This window comes from Oncorhynchus nerka, linkage group LG13 (genome assembly GCF_034236695.1).
Source record: "Oncorhynchus nerka isolate Pitt River linkage group LG13, Oner_Uvic_2.0, whole genome shotgun sequence".
In the NCBI taxonomy this organism is placed as follows: Eukaryota; Metazoa; Chordata; class Actinopteri; order Salmoniformes; family Salmonidae; genus Oncorhynchus; species Oncorhynchus nerka.
In genome coordinates, this window is record NC_088408.1 from 29,928,206 (window position 1) to 29,952,322 (window position 24,117).

The window sequence follows — 24,117 nt, forward strand, 5'->3', positions numbered from 1 at the left end:
AATCAGTATCCCTGAAATACAATAATTCACATGCACGAATGTACATATAGAAATAGCACTCCAAACACATGCTGAGAAAGACGACAAGGTTTTAGTTTATAATAAATAAGCACACTGAGACACAAAGTAGAGAGGAGAAAGAGAGAGAGAGAGAGAGAGAGAGAGAGAGAGAGAGAGAGAGAGAGAAGAAGGAAGGAAGGAAGGAAGGAAGGAAGGAAGGAAGGAAGGAAGGAAGGAAGGAAGGAAGGAAGGAAGGAAGGAAGGAAGGAAGGAAGGAAGGAAGGAAGGAAGGAAGGAAGGAAGGAAGGAAGGAAGGAAGGAAGGAAGGAAGGAAGGAAGGAAGGAAGGAAGGAAGGAAGGAAGGAAGGAAGGAAGGAAGGAAGAGCAGCTGAGGCTCTGCTGAATAGCCTGTAGCAGACCCAGAGGAAATCATTCACAATTCCTTTTCTTCACTGATCAAGGACAACAAGACAACCGATGGAGAGAAATTAGATGGAGAATGGAGGAGAGGGGAAAAGAGGGCAAAGGGAAAGAGGGAGAGGGGAGGAGAGTAGCAAGGAGGAGAGCAGTGAGATGGCGCTAGTCTGGGTACCTGCTCCAAACATGTCAACACTGGGGGCAAGGTCTGCTTTGGTGAAGCTTGGATCTGGCATGGAATCAAACATAGCTACAGGGCAAGAAAACACCCACCCACCCACACACACAGGGATGAGAACAGCAGAATACAAACACTGATTAATTAGATGAAAAATTGTGATTGAAAGTCAATGCAGGAGCAGAGAGGCAGCAGAATGCATCCAAGCTGAAAGGAAACAGAGGAACAGAAACATGTGCAAGTTAGCCTCACAAAGAGAAAAGGACACCCAGGAAAAATGCAGTCGACTGAAAAAAATGCAGGAGAGGAGAGGACATGGATGCAGAGTAGAGGACAGAGACGAAAGGGGACAAAAGAAAAGGTTAAGAAGTACCACACACACATGCGTAAACATTTACCACTCAAGAGGTCTATCGATGGGGTGGTGGGGGTGATAGGTGCTGTGATGGTGGATGAGGGGGCAGAAGGGGGCGCCCCTGAGTTAAAGCAGTTGTTCTCCATAGGCATCATGGCAAACAGGTCCAGCCCTGGGCCTACTGCTTCTGAGCTACCACCAGAGGGGGCAAAGGGGTCTTTGGGAGGAGAGAACAGGGGGAATGGATGACAAGAGAAGATGAGGATGTTACGCAATGACCACAACACAGTGTAAAACGAAGAGCTATATAAGAGTTCAGTAGAGAAGAGGAGTAGCTGCATTTGTCTGAGATTCTGAGGGAGAAGATACAAGCTCAGTTAGGAATTCACAGCTACATATTCTTTAGAAACAAACCGTAAATGTAAAAAACAATGAAGTACTGTATATGATCAAGAGAGAATCTGGAAAATATGCATGTCTGATGAAAAACTATAGGAAAAGAACATGATTTGTGAAGAAATGTAGCAGGAAACATCTTTGAAAAAACAATATTAGTAGTATTCACACTCTCTCAATATACCAATAACCAGTGGTGTAAAGTACTTAAGTAAAAATACTTTAAAATACTACTTAAGTAGTTTTTTGGGGTATCGGTACTTTACTATTTATATTTTTATCAACTTCTACTTTTACTTCACTACATTCCTGAAGAAAACAATATACTTTTTACTCCATACATTTTCCCTGACACCCAAAAGTACTTGTTACATTTTGACAGGAATATGGTCCGATTCACATACTTATCAAGAGAACATCCCTGGTCATCCGTACTGCCTCTGATCTGGTGGACTCACTAAACAGCAATGCTTGATTTGTAAATTATGTCCGAGTGTTGGAGTGTGCTTCTGGTGATCCGTCAATCTTTTTTTTTTTAAGTACATTGTGCCATCTCGTTTGCTTAAAATAAGGAATTTGAAATGGTTTATACTTTCACTTTTGATACTTAAGTACATTTTAGCAATTCCATGTACTTGTAATACTTACTTTCTTAACTCTATTTCTTGAACTGCATTGTTGGTTAAGGGCTTGTAAGTAAGTATTTCACGGTAGTATTCGGTGCATGTGACAAATACAATTTGATTTGACAATTGAGTACTTTTTCCACCACTGCCAATAACACACCAGATTTGAGTGTAACCAAGGAGCTTGCAGATTCATTTTGGGATAGAGTTTACCAAAGGAAAGGAAGCCTCAGGCGAAATCTAGCATGTAGTGGTCAACCACTGTTCTCATAGCAGCTTCAGCACCAATCTCCATGGTAACAACATCAGCCATGCCTAGAAACAACCAGTAGCATCACATTTCTAGGGAAACTAGCTACACCCGCCCACAACAATGGAATCAACACACTCTCCAAACACAAAAGCAAATATACAAATGGATGCACCGAGCACTGGAACACAGCCAAACACACACATACGAACATCCACACAAATATACATCCATTTACACAGACAGACGCCACACAGTCACATATATACACATGTCCTGTAACCCACCGGCAGCAGCGTCAGCGGCTGGGGTTGGCGTGGAGGCCGGAGCTCCGCCCTCAGCAGAGGCATCAGAGGTGGCAGGGGTCGAAAATGCATCTGATAGCCAACACACACAACACACACACACACACACACACACACACACACACACACACACACACACACACACACACACACACACACACACATACACAGATGACAGAGAGAGAAGTAGAGAGAACAGGGAAACGAAACACAAGCCAGAGATAATAAGTCAGTCAAGGAACTTCAGAAAAGGAAGGTCAAGAAGCCACTTAAAAGATAGACTGTGCCTGTAGAGTTTAGAAATACTAATTTTACTTTATTAAGGTATTTCATGTACTTAATATATGGTATGGTACTATACTGTAGATTAAATACTTATGTCATGTCACGTATACAATATTTAATATATTTGATTAATATACTTATTAACAAATTGAGTTTAGATTAGTTACAAAACATTTACTTTGTGGCATGAGTGATTGACAGGTGAAGGGGTGAATGAGAATACAGACAGGAGGCACAGCAGAGTGTACGGGAGGTAGGCTTTAGCTACAACTAAACTATAAAGAGGTAACTAGGTATTTTACACTACATAACTGGACAAGCATGGCGCAGAGTGAACCCAGAAACAAAGCAAGATTTCTCTTAGGCCCGGGTTTCCCAAACTCCGTCCTGCCCCCCCTCCCCCGACTGCACGTTTAGGTTTTTGACCTAGCACTACACAGCCGATTCAAATAGCCAACTCATAATCAAGTTTAGATTATTTGAATCAGCTGTGTAGTTCTAGGGGGAAAAAACAAAACATGTACCCAGGGGGGAACCCAGGTCTGAGTTTGGGGAACCCGGTCGTAAGCGGTAATAAAGAACATGACTGATTGATAGACTGGCTTTTCTCTGAAGTTGAGGAAAAGCTTTTGGACTATCAAACAAAAAGAAGCATGTGAAAAAATATATGAGTAGCATGTCTGAGTGTGTCTGCAAGTGTGAGCATGCTTGTCTCTGTGTGTATATGTACAGAATGCATATCAGTATGTGTATATGCGTGTTGACTGACATGTTCTGACATGTTCTGCAAACATGGTGTGTTTGTTTTGGGGTATCTGTGTCACTGTGTGTATATGCATGTAGAGAACACTGTATGCTCTGTGTGCATGTGGCGGGTTGGTTTGGGTTGAGCTGTCCAGCAGAGATTCTGTTGTAGAGAATCCTCCAGAAGCCCACTAACCTCCCAGCAGATCCATATTCGTCGCGCCGGGGGTGGGGGCAGCGGCCGCGGCCGCATTAGGGGGAGGAGCCAGAGAGACTCCTGGCTCCGCAGCTGCAGGGGTGGACGTTACACCAGCGGGAGAGGGGACGGGTTCTACAGCTAAGGTGGGGTCAGGAAGCATGGACTCGCCCATTTCTGCAGGTACCCAAAAGGTGTACCAACCAACCCCAAAACAAGGTACCAAAACAACCCCATGAATCAACCCAAAATACCCCATAGGATCCAAAGCAACCAAACAAATCCCATTAGAAAGAAATGAAGGTACCAAAACAACCCAATTTAAAAAATAAAAATAAAAAACCATCCCATTAGAACCAAAGCAACCAAAAACATAAAGTCCCCGTATGAACCAAAACCAATAAGGAGATGCGGGGGAGGGAAAGAAAGAAGAGAGAAAGAGACGGCTTCCTTAGACTAGAGCAACACTATGAAACACAGTGGGAGATCTAGAGGAACTGACACATACTGTTAACACACTAAAGAGGTTAATACCAGAGGCACTGTGGGATAGCACTCACCTGATCCAAGGAGGTCTGTGACAGCATCCCCAGAAGAGCATGGGAGAAGGTGATGGGGGGGGGGAATTCAATTACATTGTTGTTAATTAGATAATGTAACTACGTTTTAATTCATAATCAAGCTATGTATCAAGTTTTGATGTGGGACATTACCTCCCCAGGACGTAGGGGCTGCTGAGGCTCCTACTGACGGACCAGAGGAGGAGAGAGGGTCCAGATCTAAGAGAGAACTAGAGCGAGACAGAAGGGTGGAGACAGATGGTGAAATGGTGGCAGAGAGAGAGAGGACGAAAGGGAAAATACAGTCTCCCTTATTCACCATTTTATGAAATAAAAATGGAACAGATAGAATCCTAAAATGCAAGAACTGAGGGAATCGCTGAGGAAATTAGGTAAATGCTGCGGTAGGCAAAGGAAGTAGACACTCACTCGGTGGCTTCTTCAGGTGGCGGCGCTAGGGTGGGCACGGCGGCTGCAGATTTGGCGGGGGTGGAGGTCGGGGACACGTTATTGGTAGGGGACCCCTGGAATACAGAGAGAGAAATGCCTATTTGTATCCATGTGTTGACATATGAGCAGAAACAGAAAGGCGGGGAAAATAATGTTTAATCTTCCACTCACCTTTGTTGGAGACCTGAAAGAGAAAAGGAAAAGTTCATATGACAATTTCATCACAGCTAGATATCACCTTTCAGAGCTGAAATCATTTACATTGAAATTACTTATTTTCATGACTTTACAATAAACTAATCTGTCAGACCCCAAAGAAAGTGTTTATGCTCACCCTTCACTGTGATCCCCGATGACGAACAGAAAGGAACAAAGAGAGAATAACTATTCAAGTAAAAGATAATAACAGGAAACTGTATTCAGAACACTATAGTGCTGGGACAGTAAAAAGCCCAAGTTATGAGTTTCCCTCTAGTTTTTCTCATCCTGTCATTTCTCATGTACTATTTTCTCTGTGTAAAGATAACTATTGGGGACATTTCCACATTTTACGGTAGCTCTTTCAGAAATGGGTTGGTTAGAGACAGGGTCCTCTTACCCCTTCTTCCCCTCCAAACTGTTCATGTGTGTCTCCAGAGACTCCAGGATGCTGCTGGGAGCCTGAGGAGAGAAGAGAGAACCAATCAGAAACACAGTAACTGCAGGTTCATTCCGCCGCATGCCAACACTTCAAGTAACTCAACACCCTATTCTATTTCTATGGCAGCACCACTCCAAAGCCTTGGTTTTAACTCACCACACTATCCCACCTTTGTATAAACTCAATGTCCTGTAGAATGAAGTGTTCAGGAACATTTTACTTAAACTCTACCATCTTTTGTGCAAACGGAAGCACACACATATGCAAACACACACACAAACTGCAGTCAGAAGTGTCAGTCTGTAGAATCCCATGCCAACACCCCATCCTCCAAACAGGCACTCTGCCAAGCCATCCTGTGTCTCTATGGTTACCGGGTCCTCAATAGGCTTAAAGGGACAGTCCTCATCATCCGAATCTACTAGGTCCGTCACCACCCCAGGGTGCAGACACTGGGATCGCGGGGAGGAGGAGGAGGGGGGGGGGGGATTATGATGGATGAAACATCTCTGTTGGTGGCATGTTACAACTATTTCATCATCCTTCCAGAGAGTAAGCACAAAAACAAGTGACTTACATAGTTGATGTCAGGAATATCATTTTTGTCCACTCCGACAGTCTGTGGAACAAAACACACACAAGACACAATTTCCCAACCATATCAGTGCATCATTCTATTTGAAGTACAGACGGACACTGCACATGAGGAAGCACTGTGTTAGTTTCATTTGGAGTTAGTTAGAATACATCCTAATCCATTAGGAAGTTTCCTTTACCTCAGCGAGCTTCATGAACTCTCCGATCTTAGTGACCCTGGTCAGGAACCTCTTATAGATCTCCAAGGCCTCCTTGCAGTCGCTCTTCTTCATCTTAAAGTATTTCTCTACAGAAACAACAGTTGTTGTGAAGAAGAGCATCTGCTAAATGGCTACATGGTGAAAGGAAGTCATTTATCTATTAACTGTTGACAAAGAGTCTGTCTCAAATGGCCCCCTATTCCCTTCTACTTTTGGCCAGGGCCCATGGGGCTCATAAGGCTGTGGTAACAAGTAGTGCATTATTTAGGAAAAATGGTGGCATTTGGTATGCATCCAATGAAATGTCTAGCTCACCTAATAGATTGATGACCCCATCGTTATAGGAGGCAAACAGCTTGACCAGATCCTTGAAGAGCAGCAGGAACCCTGCGTTGATGATAGGGTTATTCAGCTCCTTGGGATGGACCTGGGAGAGAGACCTTTTTTATTTAACCAGTCATATAGTATAAAAGAAGAGCATCAATTAACTCAAGCAATTAACTAATTTATTAAACTCCAGCAATATTCTGCTGTACCGAAACATCACCAATTGTACACCCATACAGAAAGATCAAGGTCAATAGAAGAGAGAAAGAGGGAAGAGAATATTAAACAGGAAAATAAACAGTATTCTTTGTGGCCTGACAGTTTTCAGCTAATGACCATCAGTCATCAGAACACAAGTCCCAGAGAGCCAGACAGACAGACAGACAGAGATAGACGTGACCAGATGTCCAACTCACGTCAAACTCCAGCAGTGTGTCGATCTGGGTCTGCAGGACAGGCATGCCTTTCAACAGCTTTTCTGGAGTCATTGTCCTCATCACCCCCTCAGCACTGAGGTGGAAACACACAGGGAAGACCATGAAGAGGGCCTCATGGATGAGGTGAATGACAGTATGAGGTGGCCTCAGTGATGAGGTGAATGACAGTATGAGGTGGCCTCAGGGATGAGGTGAATGACAGTATGAGGTGGGCCTCAGTGATGAGGTGAATTACGGTATGAGGTGGGCCTCCCTGATGAGGACCTAAAAGGATTTTGAGAGACAGGGAAGTGAGTGACGCACCCCTTTTTGACTTTGGTGAAGTCGAAAGCCATCTGGCGGTAGGCGAAGGCCCTCTCATTGAGGTAGCGGCCATAACGTCTGATGAACGTAGACATGTCATAGCCTGAGGAACATATTGAGCATCACATTCACATCACACCAAAATACAGCTCCTGATAAATCCAATGGCTAATGACTAAATGCATGTGCTAAACTCATACATTGTTTCATTTAACATCCACGGTTTCATGAAGGAAGAAGTTGATTTAATTCTGTAACACATTAAAGACAGTATTTTATCTTATGATTGATCTTGTCGATCAGTTAACTTCAGGCTCTTCAGTTTTCTAAGTTATGCATCTGATTTGAGGGTTTTGAAGGGATTGAAGGGGAGGGATCTATAATGACCCCAGGGCAAGACACTGGAGACAAGAGCAGGACATCGGAATCCTAGGGACATGAAGCAGTTTAGTGTGTGTGAAGAAGTTTAGTGGGTGTGAAGCAGTTTAGTGTGTGTGTGTGTGTGTGTGTGTGTGTGTGTGTGTGTGTGTGTGTGTGTGTGTGTGTGTGTGTGTGTGTGTGTGTGTGTGTGTGTGTGTGTGTGTGTGTGTGTGTGTGTGTGTGTATGTGCTAGGTTTGGGGGGTATACCATATATACAGTATACTGGGTTAATTGGAAATAGCAACCGGATGGTTTTTCAATACTATTTCTTTGAAGCTTTTCTTCTTTCTTTTTTCTTCTTTCCCTTCTCGGCCCGTCTGCTCCTCCCCCCTATTCTCCTTCCGAACAGCGCAGGCGGGCCTGTTGCCCTAGCAACTCCACATAGATACAGCATGTACACACTGCTCCAGAACCAGTCCTGTTCTTCCTTCACACAAGCATGAGTCAAAACTATGTTCATTTGCTTGATGCCTCTCTCCACATTTGCTGTCCAAATGATGTCCAAACTCACCAAAAATGACATTAGGGAAGCTACTACCTATACTTCTATAACTTTATGAGCTCAATTGCCTGTCCTTGCAATCAGTTTATTTTTGTTTGCGATCATTAGCATGTTTAGCTAGCAGCCTCTATTGATATTCACTATAAGTTTGTGCTAATTTTCTTAGCATTCTGGTAATACACACCTAATGGGCTTTTTTGTGTATTTAGTTCCCCCTTGAATGCTAAAACGATAATACCGTAAATCCCAGGATGAGAGTAAGAGGACGGTAGGATGATATGAAAATCTGGATACTGTGCAACCCTATTATGTGCGTGTATGCATGTGCTAGTGTGAGTGTTTGTGCATGTACTGACAGTACTGAATGTTTAGCGGGGGCACATTGTACGCTTGCTCCTATTCCTCATGTTATTAGCAGTGATGTCCTTTCCTCTTCCCAGACAGCTCCTGTCTCTTCCTATCCTCCTCTCTTCCTCTCCTTCTGCTCCTCTCACATCGGATCTACTGTATCTGTTTATGCTCTCAACTGGAAGGGAATCCACAAGTTTCACACCCCCAACACACACACACACACACACACACATGCACGCATGCACGCACATACTGTGCATTCGGAAAGTATTCAGACCCCTTCGGAAAGTATTCAGACCCACTTTTTACATATTGTGTTATGTTACAGCCTTAATCTAAAATGGATTAAATAAAAATAAAAATCGTTATCAATCTACACACAATACCCCATAAAGACCTTATTTACATAAGTATTCAGACCCTTTTGCTATGAGACTCAAAATTGAGCTCAGTGCATCCTGTTTCCATTGACTATCCTAGAGATGTTTCCACAACTTGATTGGAGTCCAACTGTGATAAATGCAATTAATTGGACATGATTTGGAAAGGCACAGACCTTGACAGTGCATGTCAGAGGAAAAACCAAGCCATGAGGTCGAGGGAATTGTCTATAGCGCTTCGAGACAGGACTGTGTGGAGACACAGATCTGGGGAAGGGTACCAAAACATTTCTGCAGCATTGAAGGTTCCCAAGAACACAGTGGCCTCCATAATTCTTAAATGGAAGAAGATTGGAACCACCAAGACTCTTCCCAGAGCTGGCCGCCTGGCCACACTGAGCAATCGAGGGAGAAGAGCCTTGGTCAGGGAGACGACCAAGAACCCAATGGTCACTCTGAAAGAGCTCAAGAGTTCCTCTGTGGAGATGGGAGAATGTTCCACGTCTGGAGGAAACATGGCACCATCACTACAGTGAAGCATGGTGGTGGCAGCATCATGCTATTGGGATGTTTTTCGGCAGCAGGGACTGGGAGACTAGTCATGATTGAGGGAAAGAACAGAGCAAAGTACAGAGCAAAGCTCCAGAGCGCTCAGGACCTCAGACTGGGGCAAAGGTTCACCTTCCAACAGGACAACGACCCTAAGCACACAGCCAAGAAAACAGAGGAAAACTCGCCTCCCTGCGGACCTGGCATCCTTTCACTCCCTCCTCTCTACATTTTCCTCTTCTGTCTCTGCTGCTAAAGCCACTTTCTACCACTCTAAATTCCAAGCATCTGCCTCTAACCCTAGGAAGCTCTTTGCCACCTTCTCCTCCCTCCTGAATCCTCCCCCCCCCTCCTCCCTCTCTGCAGATGACTTCGTCAACCATTTTGAAAAGAAGGTCGACGACATCCGATCCTCGTTTGCTAAGTCAAACGACACCGCTGGTTCTGCTCACACTGCCCTACCCTGTGCTCTGACCTCTTTCTCCCCTCTCTCCAGATGAAATCTCGCGTCTTGTGACGGCCGGCCGCCCAACAACCTGCCCGCTTGACCCTATCCCCTCCTCTCTTCTCCAGACCATTTCCGGAGACCTTCTCCCTTACCTCACCTCGCTCATCAACTCATCCCTGACCGCTGGCTACGTCCCTTCCGTCTTCAAGAGAGCGAGAGTTGCACCCTTCTGAAAAAACCTACACTCGATCCCTCCGATGTCAACAACTACAGACCAGTATCCCTTCTTTCTTTTCTCTCCAAAACTCTTGAACGTGCCGTCCTTGGCCAGCTCTCCCGCTATCTCTCTCAGAATGACCTTCTTGATCCAAATCAGTCAGGTTTCAAGACTAGTCATTCAACTGAGACTGCTCTTCTCTGTATCACGGAGGCGCTCCGCACTGCTAAAGCTAACTCTCTCTCCTCTGCTCTCATCCTTCTAGACCTATCGGCTGCCTTCGATAATGTGAACCATCAGATCCTCCTCTCCACCCTCTCCGAGTTGGGCATCTCCCGGCGCGGCCCACGCTTGGATTGCGTCCTACCTGACAGGTCGCTCCTACCAGGTGGCGTGGCGAGAATCTGTCTCCTCACCACGCGCTCTCACCACTGGCGTCCCCAGGGCTCTGTTCTAGGCCCTCTCCTATTCTCGCTATACACCAAGTCACTTGGCTCTGTCATAACCTCACATGGTCTCTCCTATCATTGCTATGCAGACGACACACAATTAATCTTCTCCTTTCCCCCTTCTGATGACCAGGTGGCGAATCGCATCTCTGCATGTCTGGCAGACATATCAGTGTGGATGACGGATCACCACCTCAAGCTGAACCTCGGCAAGACGGAGCTGCTCTTCCTCCCGGGGAAGGACTGCCCGTTCCATGATCTCGCCATCACGGTTGACAACTCCATTGTGTCCTCCTCCCAGAGCGCTAAGAACCTTGGCGTGATCCTGGACAACACCCTGTCGTTCTCAACTAACATCAAGGCGGTGGCCCGTTCCTGTAGGTTCATGCTCTACAACATCCGCAGAGTACGACCCTGCCTCACACAGGAAGCGGCGCAGGTCCTAATCCAGGCACTTGTCATCTCCCGTCTGGATTACTGCTGTTGGCTGGGCTCCCTGCCTGTGCCATTAAACCCCTACAACTCATCCAGAACGCCGCAGCCCGTCTGGTGTTCAACCTTCCCAAGTTCTCTCACGTCACCCCGCTCCTCCGCTCTCTCCACTGGCTTCCAGTTGAAGCTCGCATCCGCTACAAGACCATGGTGCTTGCCTACGGAGCTGTGAGGGGAACGGCACCTCAGTACCTCCAGGCTCTGATCAGGCCCTACACCCAAACAAGGGCACTGCATTCATCCACCTCTGGCCTGCTCGCCTCCCTACCACTGAGGAAGTACAGTTCCCGCGCAGCCCAGTCAAAACTGTTCGCTGCTCTGGCCCCCCAATGGTGGAACAAACTCCCTCACGACGCCAGGACAGCGGAGTCAATCACCACCTTCCGGAGACACCTGAAACACCACCTCTTTAAGGAATACCTAGGATAGGATAAAGTAATCCTTCTCACCCCCCTTAAAAGATTTAGATGCACTATTGTAAAGTGGCTGTTCCACTGGATGTCTTAAGGTGAACGCACCAATTTGTAAGTCACTCTGGATAAGAGCGTCTGCTAAATGACTTAAATGTAAATGTAAAACGCAGGAGTGGCTTCGGGATAAGTCTCTGAATGTCCTTGAGTGGCCCAGCCAGAGCCCGGACTTGAACCCGATCAAACATCTCTGGAGAGACCTGAAAATAACTGTGCAGCGACACTCCCCATACATCCTGACAGTGCATGAGAGGATCTACAGAGAAGAGTATGATAAACTGCCCAAATACAGGTGTGCCAAGCTTGTAGCGTCGTACCAAAGAAGACTCGAGGCTGTAATCACTGCCAAATGTGATTCAACAAAGTACTGAGTAAAGGGTCTGAATACTGATGTAAATGTGATATTTCCATTTTTTATTTGTAATAAATTAGCAAAAATATCTAAAAACCTGTTTTTGCTTTGTCATTATTGGGTATTGTGTGTAGATTGGTGAGGGGAAAAAACGATTTAATCAATTTTAGAATAAGGCTATAATGTAACAAAATGTGGAAAAAGTCAAGGGGTCTGAATATTTTCTTAAAGCACTGTACACAAACACATTTTTTGGAAAGGAAGTGCATTTACCGTTGGAACCTGTTTTGTCTATAAAGTTGCTGAGGTTGAACAGAGCGGTCCTGGAGGCCAAGTACTGGATGAACCTCTGAGGAAACAGAAGGAAATAGGCTGACATGGCAAAACCATTCTAAAAAACAACAGCAAGAAAATAAAGGCATATTCACTGAAATAATCAACTACAAATTGAATACTAGTATGTTAGTCCAAAATCGAGAGTATATATTGCAAAGTGTGGAAAACCATGTAAAAATAGCTCTTGACATGCACACTTTTTTTTGATAACCATGTTTCAGAATGAGCAGCATTCCAAATAGCACTGTTTTCAGCACCATGGACAGCTGTCCGTGGTTATGAAACAGTAAAATGTTATTTTATTGTGGTGGTGTACTAAATTACTGTCCTCTGACCTCATTGCCATGGACACACATATGGTGTGTGGTGACGAGGGCCTTGAAGACGACAATCCAGCTGGCGTTGGTGGCCCTCTCAAACAGAGTGTCAGCCATCTGAGGGATGTTCACATTGGTCGCATTGGTGGCCGAGATCAGATCTGAAACACATAAAGAGGTTAGTTTGTATTGGGGGGAGGCTGTTAGGTTCAGAATCAGTGAAACTGTACTGTTATTGATTCAAGACCAGTGAAACAGTCAGCCATTTTGAGAGAGTGGAATATAGCAGGATTAATTTTGATCCAGAGTTGTAAAATCATGATGAGTAAGTATTTAAAGTCTTAAGACAAGCTGGCCCAAGAAATATGAAATGCGCTGCCGTAGCTGAAGCCAGCCTCACATCGGGTCAAATGAGTTTGCTTCAGTCTCCAGACTGCTCCATTCATACGCTTTGTGGATTTGGAGTATGAGTGCGGGCTGTGTATTATGTGTGCGTGTGTCATTACCTGTGTCTGTGTGTGAATGAATCTGTGTGTCTCTGTGTGTCCGTGTGTCCGTGTGTGTGTGTGCGCTTGGGTATGGATGTTGGTTCTGCTACTGGAATGTGTAAAAGCACTAAAATACCCTTGGAGTTCTTCACTTCACTATGTACCTCATGGAGCTAAGCATTGCAAACATATATTTAAGAGTCAAGACACACATTCAAAGCCTTAAAAAAACACACACACACAAGCAGTGGTAGAGAGGATCCAATACACAATGAGAAATAGTGCCTTGTCATCATGATCTCCCCCATAGAAGAGACACTGCCACTCAGACAGACAGACAAGTCTGACTAAGAGCGCAATTCCCTCTGAAACACGTCAACTCAGCACTCTGGGAGTCTCTTCCGAGACTAGCTGCTCGGAAGAGAGAGAGAGAGAGGCGGATTGGAGATATCATCTGGCCTTTATTGTTATCTTAAGTTACATCTATAGCAATAAAAACAGGACTGTGTGTGTGTTCATGCATGCGGATGTGTATGACTATGTGCGTGCATGCGCGTGTGTGTGTGTCTCTTCATACTCAAACACCAGGGCCTCGTTCCACAGTTGCGATGTAACTTAAGAGCGGCAGGGTAGCCTAGTGGTTAGAGTGTTGGACTAGTAACCGGAAGGTTGCAAGTTTAAATCCCTGAGCTGACAAGGTACAAATCTGTTGTTCTGCCCCTGAACAGGCAGTTAACCCACTGTTCTAGGCTGTCATTGAAAATAAGAATGTGTTCTTAACTGACTTGCCTAGGTAAATAAAAATAAAAAATTATCACAAATGGCAACCCAGGGGCATCATGCACCTATTATGTTAGAGGGGGCACAAAGTACGAGAGGATGGAGGGGGCCTGGAGAAATTTGGAAAAAATGCTGTTGTCTTATTACAGAGTATTCCTTATTGGTATTACAGAGAAATAACAAAAACATTTTAGTTTTATTTATTAATGAAGATGGAACCAATAGGCTACACAGCTTGATCACATTCATAAACAAACATACCTCCTGAACATCACCAGCAGCTCAAATCAAATCAAATGCTGTGTTTCACTCTACATTCTCTCCTCCTCCACTGGTGATACCGCACGAACTAGAGTATCTAGCGTCCTGCCTAGGCATCTCTGTTCTCCGTGCACCTTGGAAAGAACCACTTACTAGGGAGAATAGGGGGGTTCTATCTGCCTGGTCCAGTCAGTGTGCCCCCCGCAAAATACCGCTGACATATTTAAAAAAAATAATTATAATACGTGGGTATAAAAATTCAGTTAAGTAATTCATTTAACATCTGACATTTTTGAGGGGCCACGTGCCTTTGTGCCCCCTATGGGCATGATGCAACTGTGTCCACCAACCATCCCTTCTAGGATAGGGAAGGTTGCTACAAGTATAGCCAAACCATGTTTCTGTCCTGTCAAAAGCTGGAAGGCTGCAATATAATACATTATTCTCCAATACTGACTAGACTGAATGCATGAAGAGGTGTGCATGAGTGAATGCATGAAGAGGAAGGCTTGTTGGTAATTTCAGGATTAAAGATAGAGGGGCAGGGGCTTTGTCCACAGGATAATATCATTGGTGAGGGGACTGGTGTGGTGACCCCTCCCCCAACAGCCACACACACACACACAAACCATGATGTGCTAATACCGTCTCCTGTTAACAGCTTTTGTGTCCAGTGTTTGTCTAATGTTGAAGGATGTACAGACTGTATATAGAGTCACATCTGAGATATTTAGCAGATAATCTCTTTGTCACTTCCTAGAATGATCTTAATAACATCACAGTACAGTGACAGGACTGACAACTGATGTCATTATTCCTCTATGGACCTGACACGCTTTACATCATATCCTGTTTGGATAGTCCCTGTCCCTGCTCTGTTTACACCACAACTCAACCATATACTCCATCTCAACAGACAACCCTGTTGTGTGTTGTTTATGTGTGTATTGTTTAAATGTTAATGGAGAGAAACAAGAATATGTGTGGCCCATCACATTCACACATGCACCACAGAGCAGTGTGTGTGTGTCACGTTCTGACCTTAATTTCCTTTGTTTTGTATTTATTTAGTATGGTCAGGGCGTGAGTTGGGTGGGTTGTCTATGTTTGTTTTTCTAGGTTTTGGGAATTTCTATGTTTCGGCCTAGTATGGTTCTCAATCAGAGGCAGGTGTCATTAGTTGTCTCTGATTGAGAATCATACTTAGGTAGCCTGGGTTTCACTGTGTGTTTGTGGGTGATTGTTTCCGTGTCTGTGTTTGTTCGCCACACGGTACTGTTTCGGTTTTGTTCACGTTGATTGTTTTGTATTCATTGAGTGTTCAGTTCATGTTTTTAAATAAACAACCATGGACACTTACCATGCCGCATCTTGGTCCGATCCTTGCTACACCTCCTCTTCAGACGAAGAGGAGGAAAACCCTTACAGAATCACCCACCCACCAAGGACCGAGCGGCGTGGTAAAAAACCGCAGCGACGACAGCAGCAGCAGCAGCAACAGCGGCCAGCATCACAGGACTCCTGGACATGGGAGCAGATACTGAACAGAGAGGGACCCTGGGCACAGGCTGGGGAAAATCGCCGTCCTAAAGCAGAGCTGGAGGCAGCGAAAGCTGAGCGGCGTGGTAAAAAACCGCAGCGACGACAGCAGCAGCAGCAACAACAGCGGCCAGCATCAGAGCAGAGTCTGGACTACACGACTTGGGAGGAGATAGACAGGTGGGCGGTCGACCCAGGGAGAGTGCCGGAGCCCGCCTGGGATTCGATGGAGCAGTGCAAGGAAGGCTACAGGAGAATGAGGTTGGCGAAGCCAGCACGGCAGTGCGACAGGTACGAGAGGCAGCCCCAAATTATTTGGGGGCACACGAGGTGTGGTACTAAGCCAGGTAGCAGACCTGAGCTCACTCCTCGTGCTTATGATAAGCAGCGCATTACTGGTCAGGCACCGTGTTATGCGGTTAAGCGCACGGTGTCGCCAGTGCGTGCCCATAGCCCGGTGCGCTATAGGGCAGCCCCCGAGAGTGCCATGCGAGTGTGGGCATTGAGCCAGGGCGTATGGTGCCTGCTCAGCGGGTCTGGTCGCCGGTACGCAGTTTTGGTCCAGGTTATCCTGCGCCGGCTCTGCGTGCTGTGTCTCCGGGCGCTGGGAGGGTGCAGTGCGTCCTCTGCCTGCGCTCCGCTCGTGCCGGGCAAATGTGGGAGTGGAGCCAAAGGGAGAGGTGCGTGTAGTAAGCACTAGATCTCCCGTGCTTACCCACAGCCCGGTTCAACCTGTGCCTGCACTCTGGAGGGTCCGGGCTAGAGTAGTTGTCCAGCCTGGGGAAGTGGTGCCAAGGGTGCGCACCAGAGCTCCAGTGCTCCCCCACAGCCCGGTCCTTCAGGCTCCTCCTAACACCAAGCCTCCTGAAGGTCTCCCCAGCCTGGTGGTTCCTGTGGCAGCCCCACGCACCAGGCTGTCTCTCTGTCTCCTCCCTGCAGGTGGTCCCGCCTGTCCGGCGCCGGAGCCTCCGCCTGTCCGGCGCCGCTGCCGGAGCCTCCCGCCTGTCCGGCGCCGCTGCCGGAGCCTCCCGCCTGTCCGGCGCCGCTGCCGCAGTCTCCCGCCTGTCCGGCGCCGCTGCCGGAGCCCCTCAGCCCAGAGGCGCCAGAGCCCCTCAGCCCAGAGGCGCCAGAGCCCCTCAGCCCAGAGGCGCCAGAGCCCCTGCCCCTCTGTCCCGAGCCCCTGCCCCTCTGTCCCGAGCTGCCCCTCTGTCCAGTGGGGTCATTGAGAGGGGTGGCCATGGTGAGAAAGCCACGGAGGCGGACAATAAGGCGGACTAAGACAATGTTGAAGTGGGGTCCGCGTCCCGCGCCAGAACCGCCACCGCGGACAGACGCCCACCCAGACCCTCCCCTATAGGTCAAGGTTTTGCGGCCGGAGTCCGCACCTTTGGGGGGGGGGTACTGTCACGTTCTGACCTTAATTTCCTTTGTTTTGTATTTATTTAGTATGGTCAGGGCGTGAGTTGGGTGGGTTGTCTATGTTTGTTTTTCTAGGTTTTGGGAATTTCTATGTTTCGGCCTAGTATGGTTCTCAATCAGAGGCAGGTGTCATTAGTTGTCTCTGATTGAGAATCATACTTAGGTAGCCTGGGTTTCACTGTGTGTTTGTGGGTGATTGTTTCCGTGTCTGTGTTTGTTCGCCACACGGTACTGTTTCGGTTTTGTTCACGTTTATTGTTTTGTATTCATTGAGTGTTCAGTTCATGTTTTTAAATAAACAACCATGGACACTTACCACGCCGCATCTTGGTCCGATCCTTGCTACACCTCCTCTTCAGACGAAGAGGAGGAAAACCCTTACAGTGTGTAAATCTAATGATGATTGACTGATCAAAATAAAGACTACTTCAGTAATTCACAGCAGGCAGGAGTGTGTGTGTGCGTGCGTCTCTTCATACTCAAACACCAGGGCCTCGTTCGACAGTTGCGATGTAACTTAAGAATTACGATCATCTTACCGGATGCATCGTTATGTACAAACAAAAACTTTTTTAAGAGTGTTTCCCAAGCACATAGAGAGAACGTTTGCTAAGTGCGTCGTTAGACCATGTGTCGATACTGATAGGATGGAAAGAAAAGCAGTGCTGCTCTCTGATCAGCTTTATCCATTCAAATCTTACCTTAACATTAGAATGATTCCACAATACTGATGACAGATCAGCTCCTAGAGAGATATGGAGGTTTGCTTATTATGCTTACCCAATAATAATGCATTAAAGCACAGATTGCGCACATCATTGCGCTCGTGTTGTCACACATCATGAAACACATTGAGGCAAAAATGACAGACAGTAGCTTAGTTGCTAAATATAACTAGATTGATTGAACATGAAATATATTTCAATATGATTGAAATAGCCTATATAGCCCATGTAGCCTATTTATACAATAAGTATTCCGAACATTAGGAACACCTTCCTAATATTGAGTTGCACCCTCTTTTGCCCTCAGAACAGCCTCAATTCGTCAGGGCATGGACTCTACAAGGTATCGAAAGCGTCCACAGGGATGCTGACCCAATGCTTCCTACAGCTGTGTCAAGTTGGCTGGATGTCCTTTGGGTGGTGGACCATTCTTGATACACACAGGAAACTGTTGAGTGTGAAAAACCCAGCAGTGTTGCAGTTCTTGACTCAAACTGCTGAGCCTGGTGCCTACTACCATACCCCGTTCAAAGGCACTTAAATATTTTGCATTACCCATTCACCCTCAATGGCACACAACACAATCCATGTCTCAAGGCTTAAACATCATTGTTTAACCTGTTTCCTCCCTTTCATCACTACTGATGGAAGTGGATTTAAAAAGTGACATCAATAAGGGATCATTGCTTTCACATGGTCAGTCTATGGCATGGAAAGAAGAGGTGTTCTTCAAGTTTTGTATACTCAGTGTATTTCAATGCAGTCATCTCGGTTTTCATTTGAAGCATAATTCCATCCTTCACTTGTTTGTAACAATTTCAAATACTTTGGCAACTTTGTACTTGTAGTCAACTTCGTTCTGAAGATATCGGCAGTCACAGTCAGACAGATAGAATCCATATCCAGAGGTATCAGCTCTGGACAAGCTCCAGCAACAATGACTGACTAATTCATTGACTGACTGGATCATTGAAAAGGCCTACACACATAAATACATCCACGCACAAATATTATGTGTCCATGCATAGAAACATGCCTGAGGCTACACTGACCACTACACCATTGATTCCTGTCACATCACAGACTACATAGGTCTACATCTTCAATGTCTTTGTAACCCCATATAGCTCAGAGTTGACTACAAGTTGACTACAAGTTGACTGCAAGTGTGCATCAAGGTTCAGAAACCACAGCACCACATCAGACAACGACTGGCTGTCAGTTTGAAGTTGGTCGGTGTGGATTGCGAAAAGCTCCAGCTACTTCACAAGCTGTTTTAGCCCAGCCATGCTCGCCTTCGGAATATCTTCCCTGTTAGCTAGTGAGAGCTAGTGATAGTGATGCACAAGCTAGGCCTATTTGAAACATCACGATCTCCTGGCAGCATTTACCCACCAGATTCAGAAGCACGAAATGTCCATTATAAAAAAAATATACATACTTACAAAAAAAATCTATAAAAACATCATTCATGATGATTTTTATTTTTGTTCGTTTTGCTGTCAAAGATATATTTAGAATACTTTGTTTTTCAAGTGCTTTCATTTCAGTTTCCTAAATAGTTTTTCTCATTTTAGTTGTTATTTTAGTTTCAGTTTTTGTTTACTATAATAACCTTGTTGCTGATGACACAACAGTTGTAGGCCTAATTACCAACACTAGACAGTCTACAATGTGAAGCAAAATAAGGAGCTCATCGTGGACGACAGCAGACAGAAAAGGGAGAACACCCCCAACCATGAGCCGCAAGTTCCTTGGTGTGCACATCATTGAGGACCTGAGATGGTCCCACCACACGGACACGGTGGTGAAGAAGCCGCAACAGCGACTCTTCAACATCGTGCAGCTGAAGAAATTTGGAATGGCCCCTAAGATTCTCACAAACTTATATACCATTGAGAGTATTCTGTTGGGCTGAATCCCTGCCTGGTACAGCAACTGCACCGCCCTCAACAGCATAGCTCTCCAGAGGGTGGTGGGGTCAGCCCAACGCATCACCGGGGGCACTCTGCTTGCCGTCCAGGACATTTACAGCACTAGTTGTCAAAGGAAGGTCAAGAAGATCATTAAAGGAGAAGTTTACCCAAAATACAGAAACTCCCAAGTGATTCCATACATTGAAACTAGTTCATGGAGCTTGGGAGCTTCCCCTCTCCCCCTCTCTCTCCCCGTAGTGCTATACTGAAACACTACAGTGTAGCACTACAGGGAGAGAATTGAATTCACTGCTCCGTTGCCAGTGAATTCATGATTCAGAAATCTGCGAAATATGGACAAATGTGTTGTTTTATTGAAAGTGTATGACCAAATAAGCTATTTTTGTCTAAAGTACTATTGGCTTTGAGTCGGGAAATGTGTTCTTTTCCACATAAAACATTTGCGATTATTTTAGATCATTATTTTATGTAGCAGACTGGCACAGCAGCGGAGATGGGTAACAACTGCGCATGTGAGCCCTCGTGGGTTAGACCCTCCTACGTAAAAATATTACCATACATTTCTTGAATCAAAACTGATAGTACTTTTTTTTGTAATATCTCATTCGCTCGTACGCTTTCAATAAAACAACAAATTTGTTTCTTTATCGTGAATTCACTGGCAACAGAGCAGAGCGAGGCCTGCGTCCAGCAATGGCACAAGTCATTTTAACAAGGCCAATCTGAAAACAAGACTCCCTAAATTCTATCAGCATATCGATTGTGCAACCAGGGCTGGTAAGACCCTGGATCATTGTTATTCTAACTTCCGCAATGCATATAAGGCCCTCCCCCGCCCTCCCTTTGGGAAAAGCTGACCACGACTCCATTTTGTTGCTTCCAGCCTATAGACAGGAAGCTCCCGCGCTCAGGTCTGTTCAACGCTGGTCCAACCAATCTGATTCCACACTTCAAGATTGCTTCGATCACGTAGACTGGGATATGTTCCGCATTGCGTCAAACAACAACGTTGACAAATACGCTGATTCGAGCAAGTACATCGGCGATGTCGTACCCACAGCAACTATTAAAACATTCCCAAACCAAAAACCGTGGATTGATGGCAGCATTCGCGCAAAACTGAAAGTGAACCACTGCTTTTAATCAGGGCAAGGTGACCTGAAACATGACCGAATACAAACAGTGTAGCTATTCCCTCCGCAAGGCAATCAAATTAGCTAAGCGTCAGTATAGAGACAAAGTAGAGTCGCAATTCAACGGCTCAGACACGAGAGGTATGTGGCAGGGTCTACAGTCAATCACGGATTACAAAAAGAAGACCAGCCCCGTCGCGGACCAGGATGTCTTGCTCCCAGACAGACTAAACAACTTCTTTGCCCGCTTTGAGGACAATACAGTGCCACTGACACGGCCCGGACTCTCCTTCACTGCAGCCGACGTGAGTAAAACATTTAAACGTGTTAACCCTCGCAAGGCTGCAGGCCCAGACGGCATCCCCAGCCGCGTCCTCAGAGCATGCGCAGACCAGCTGGTTGGTGTGTTTATGGACATATTCAATCAATCCTTATCCCAGTCTGCTGTCCCCACATGCTTCAAGAGGGCCACCATTGTTCCTGTTCCCAAGAAAGCTAAGGTAACTGAGCTAAATGACTACCGCCCCGTAGCACTCACTTCTGATTTCGCCTGGTATAGAAAATGTGCTCACTCGTCAGGAAACTGTTGTTCAGAGGAGCTAGCCAACAACACAGCTAACACAATCATTTCAAACTGAAGCTGGAAAGACTGCAAACTAGTTGACCTTCGTTTCATTTGCCCTTTTTTTTCAATTGACATGTCTTTGTATATATCCATAAAAATGATGCCAGTTGTTTCATTATTTCGACTGGCTGAGAACGACATGTCCATTACTATTGGACAGCTGGAGATCAAATTGGAATATTGAAACAATGTTGCAAATGTCAGAGAGACAGACAGCAAGCCTATACAAATCTCTGCTGTTCAAAACTAAATGTTAGTCTAAAAGAAATGTGAGATAGATGCTTTTTTATAGTGGAAATCAAGTTTATGAATTGCCTGGCTGGGCTGATGAGACGGTGGATTGCGTAGTCAGATGGAACAGAGTAAATAGGCATTTTAATGTCATAGATTTAGCCAGTAGTAATTTATGGAATAGACACCAGCTGGAATACGGTTTTAACCTATCAGCATTCTGGATTAGACCCACCCGTTGTATAAAGAGTCATTGAACGCTTGTCAGCTCATATTCTGTTTATACTGTATATTGTTGTTTATGCTCTGTGTATGTATACTGTATTCTCGACATGGCTCGTCCAAATATACTGTACCTGCAAAATTGTGCACCAATATTGCATTTTATGTCCCTCTGTCAACCTTGTGTCACTTCTAGGAAGATTTCAACCCACTTAATCCCAAAATGTGTCCAGGTTTCGCCATAATTGTAAAGCCCTAATTATTTTTGTTGCTTTGACAAAGTAATTTCTGTAGTACAATTTTTTTTATTTAACCGCTTGAGATGGAAAAATATTTTTGCAAGTTGAACATGTGCTCTTTACGACAGAATGTTAAAATGAGGTGAAATCAAAAGGTTACATTACTGTGCTTACCATTTTCTTTTCCAAATTATATACTGCCTCTATGTAACGGATGTGAAACGGCTAGCTTGGGCGAGAGGGCTAGCTTGGGCTAGCTTGGGCGAGAGGACGGTCTAAAGTTATACTGTTACATTGGTGCCGTGACCCGGATCACTGGTTGCTGCGGAAAAGGAGGAGGTCAAAAGGGGGGTGAGTGTAACGGATGTGAAACGGCTAGCTTAGTTAGCGGTGCGCGCTAAATAGCGTTTCAATCAGTGACGTCACTTGCTCTGAGACCTTGAAGTAGTAGTTCCCTTGCTCTGCAAGGGCCGTGGCTTTTGTGGAGCGATGGGTAACGATGCTTCGGAGGGTGACTGTTGTTGATGTGTGCAGAGGGTCCCTGGTTCGCGCCCGGGTATGGGCGAGGGGACGGTCTAAAGTTATACTGTTACATCTACACATCACACATTTATATTATGGATTCTCACACCTGCCTACTTTAATATATCTAATTTGGATGCCTATTTCTTGATTTATTTGTTCTATTTGTTCTATTTGTGTGTGTGTGTGTGTGTGTGTGTGTGTGTGTGTGTGTGTGTGTGTGTGTGTGTGTGTGTGTGTGTGTGTGTGTGTGTGTTGTATTTGCGAGACATTCTACTGTACTGCTAGTAACAAACATTTCGTTGCACCTCCTATAACACCTTCAAATCCTTGTAGCGATCAATAAACTTTGATTTGATTAGAAAATGTAATTCCAAGCATATGTATGCTTTTCCCTCAAATGACTATCTGTCATATCACTCTGGAGTCGTTTGTCCACCACTGTGCCTACCCAGAACCCCCCTCTGTCATTAGTATCACCCCTGGAGTCTCTGAGCCTCTCTCCAATCTGTTTCCACAGCAACCGGACTGCCCCTTAAGGGTCAGCAATCATGACACAATGACGAAGGAGAACAAGTTCTATATTCTCCAAAATAATGGCTTCACACAAAGACTAGAGGGGTTTAGATGTTTGATGTATCATCACAGTGGCAAATTGATGTCACCGGCAAAGTGTCAATGAGATATACAATATTCTTATTCCATGTCCATGTCTTTGTCTAGGCCTAGGGCATTATTTGTGGAATGTGTGTTATGCAAACACATAAAAGTGCAAACTATATGTAATATATATAATATGTGAAGTAGAGATACCCTTCCATATCATTATCCCTGAGGAGAAGACAAATAATATGCCCTACCAGTGTTTCCCTTGATAAACATAGGTTAAGCGGAGCCCTTGCCTAAAAATGTTGACCTAATTTAATGTTTGGTGTTTGAAGCCTTGATTTTTGCCTTGAGGGCATTAGCTACTTGGCAAGAAAAGAATATAGGGAGAACAGGGTGCCCTATATTCATCTAGTTTGTTGAATGGCCCTGGAAAAGTCAAGAGACAAAGCTATCTATATGTCACAACAAAGGGAAGACATATACAGTTGTAGGATCTTAATTTGAACTATATTGTCAAAGAAAAATAATCCTGCAGCAACAGGATTCGAACGTTTAAGCTCAAGTGTTGGTCTTTCATCCCTTATCACCCCCTATTTTGTTAGAAAATCCAACTTTGAGAACTGTTTCAGATGCAATATGTTCGCCATCCCTCCTGATCAGCGTCTTTTAGCTAGCAGTAAAAGAAACGTAAAGTACCAACGGGACATTCAAAACTGTAATATCTTATGCTTCACAGAGTCGTGGCTGGATGACGACATTATCAAGATACAGCTAGCTGGTTATACGCTGTAAAAGCAGGACAGAACATTTTTGTAAATAACAGCTGGTGTACGATAT

At 45.2% G+C, this 24,117-nt stretch overlaps 1 protein-coding gene across 1 annotated transcript in view; it reads right to left on the bottom strand.

The window, feature by feature from the left end:
- The window catches only part of LOC115139321 (clathrin coat assembly protein AP180-like), a 42,801-nt gene that overhangs the window by 10,131 nt on the left and 8,553 nt on the right, over positions 1 to 24,117 (bottom strand). The window contains 16 exon segments of the mRNA XM_065026321.1: positions 593 to 667; positions 994 to 1,167; positions 2,510 to 2,599; positions 4,313 to 4,327; positions 4,466 to 4,542; positions 4,742 to 4,836; positions 4,934 to 4,946; positions 5,097 to 5,102; positions 5,361 to 5,422; positions 5,980 to 6,021; positions 6,179 to 6,285; positions 6,515 to 6,626; positions 6,943 to 7,036; positions 7,267 to 7,369; positions 12,171 to 12,246; positions 12,569 to 12,711. Coding sequence (XP_064882393.1) covers positions 593 to 667; positions 994 to 1,167; positions 2,510 to 2,599; positions 4,313 to 4,327; positions 4,466 to 4,542; positions 4,742 to 4,836; positions 4,934 to 4,946; positions 5,097 to 5,102; positions 5,361 to 5,422; positions 5,980 to 6,021; positions 6,179 to 6,285; positions 6,515 to 6,626; positions 6,943 to 7,036; positions 7,267 to 7,369; positions 12,171 to 12,246; positions 12,569 to 12,711 — 1,284 coding nt within the window.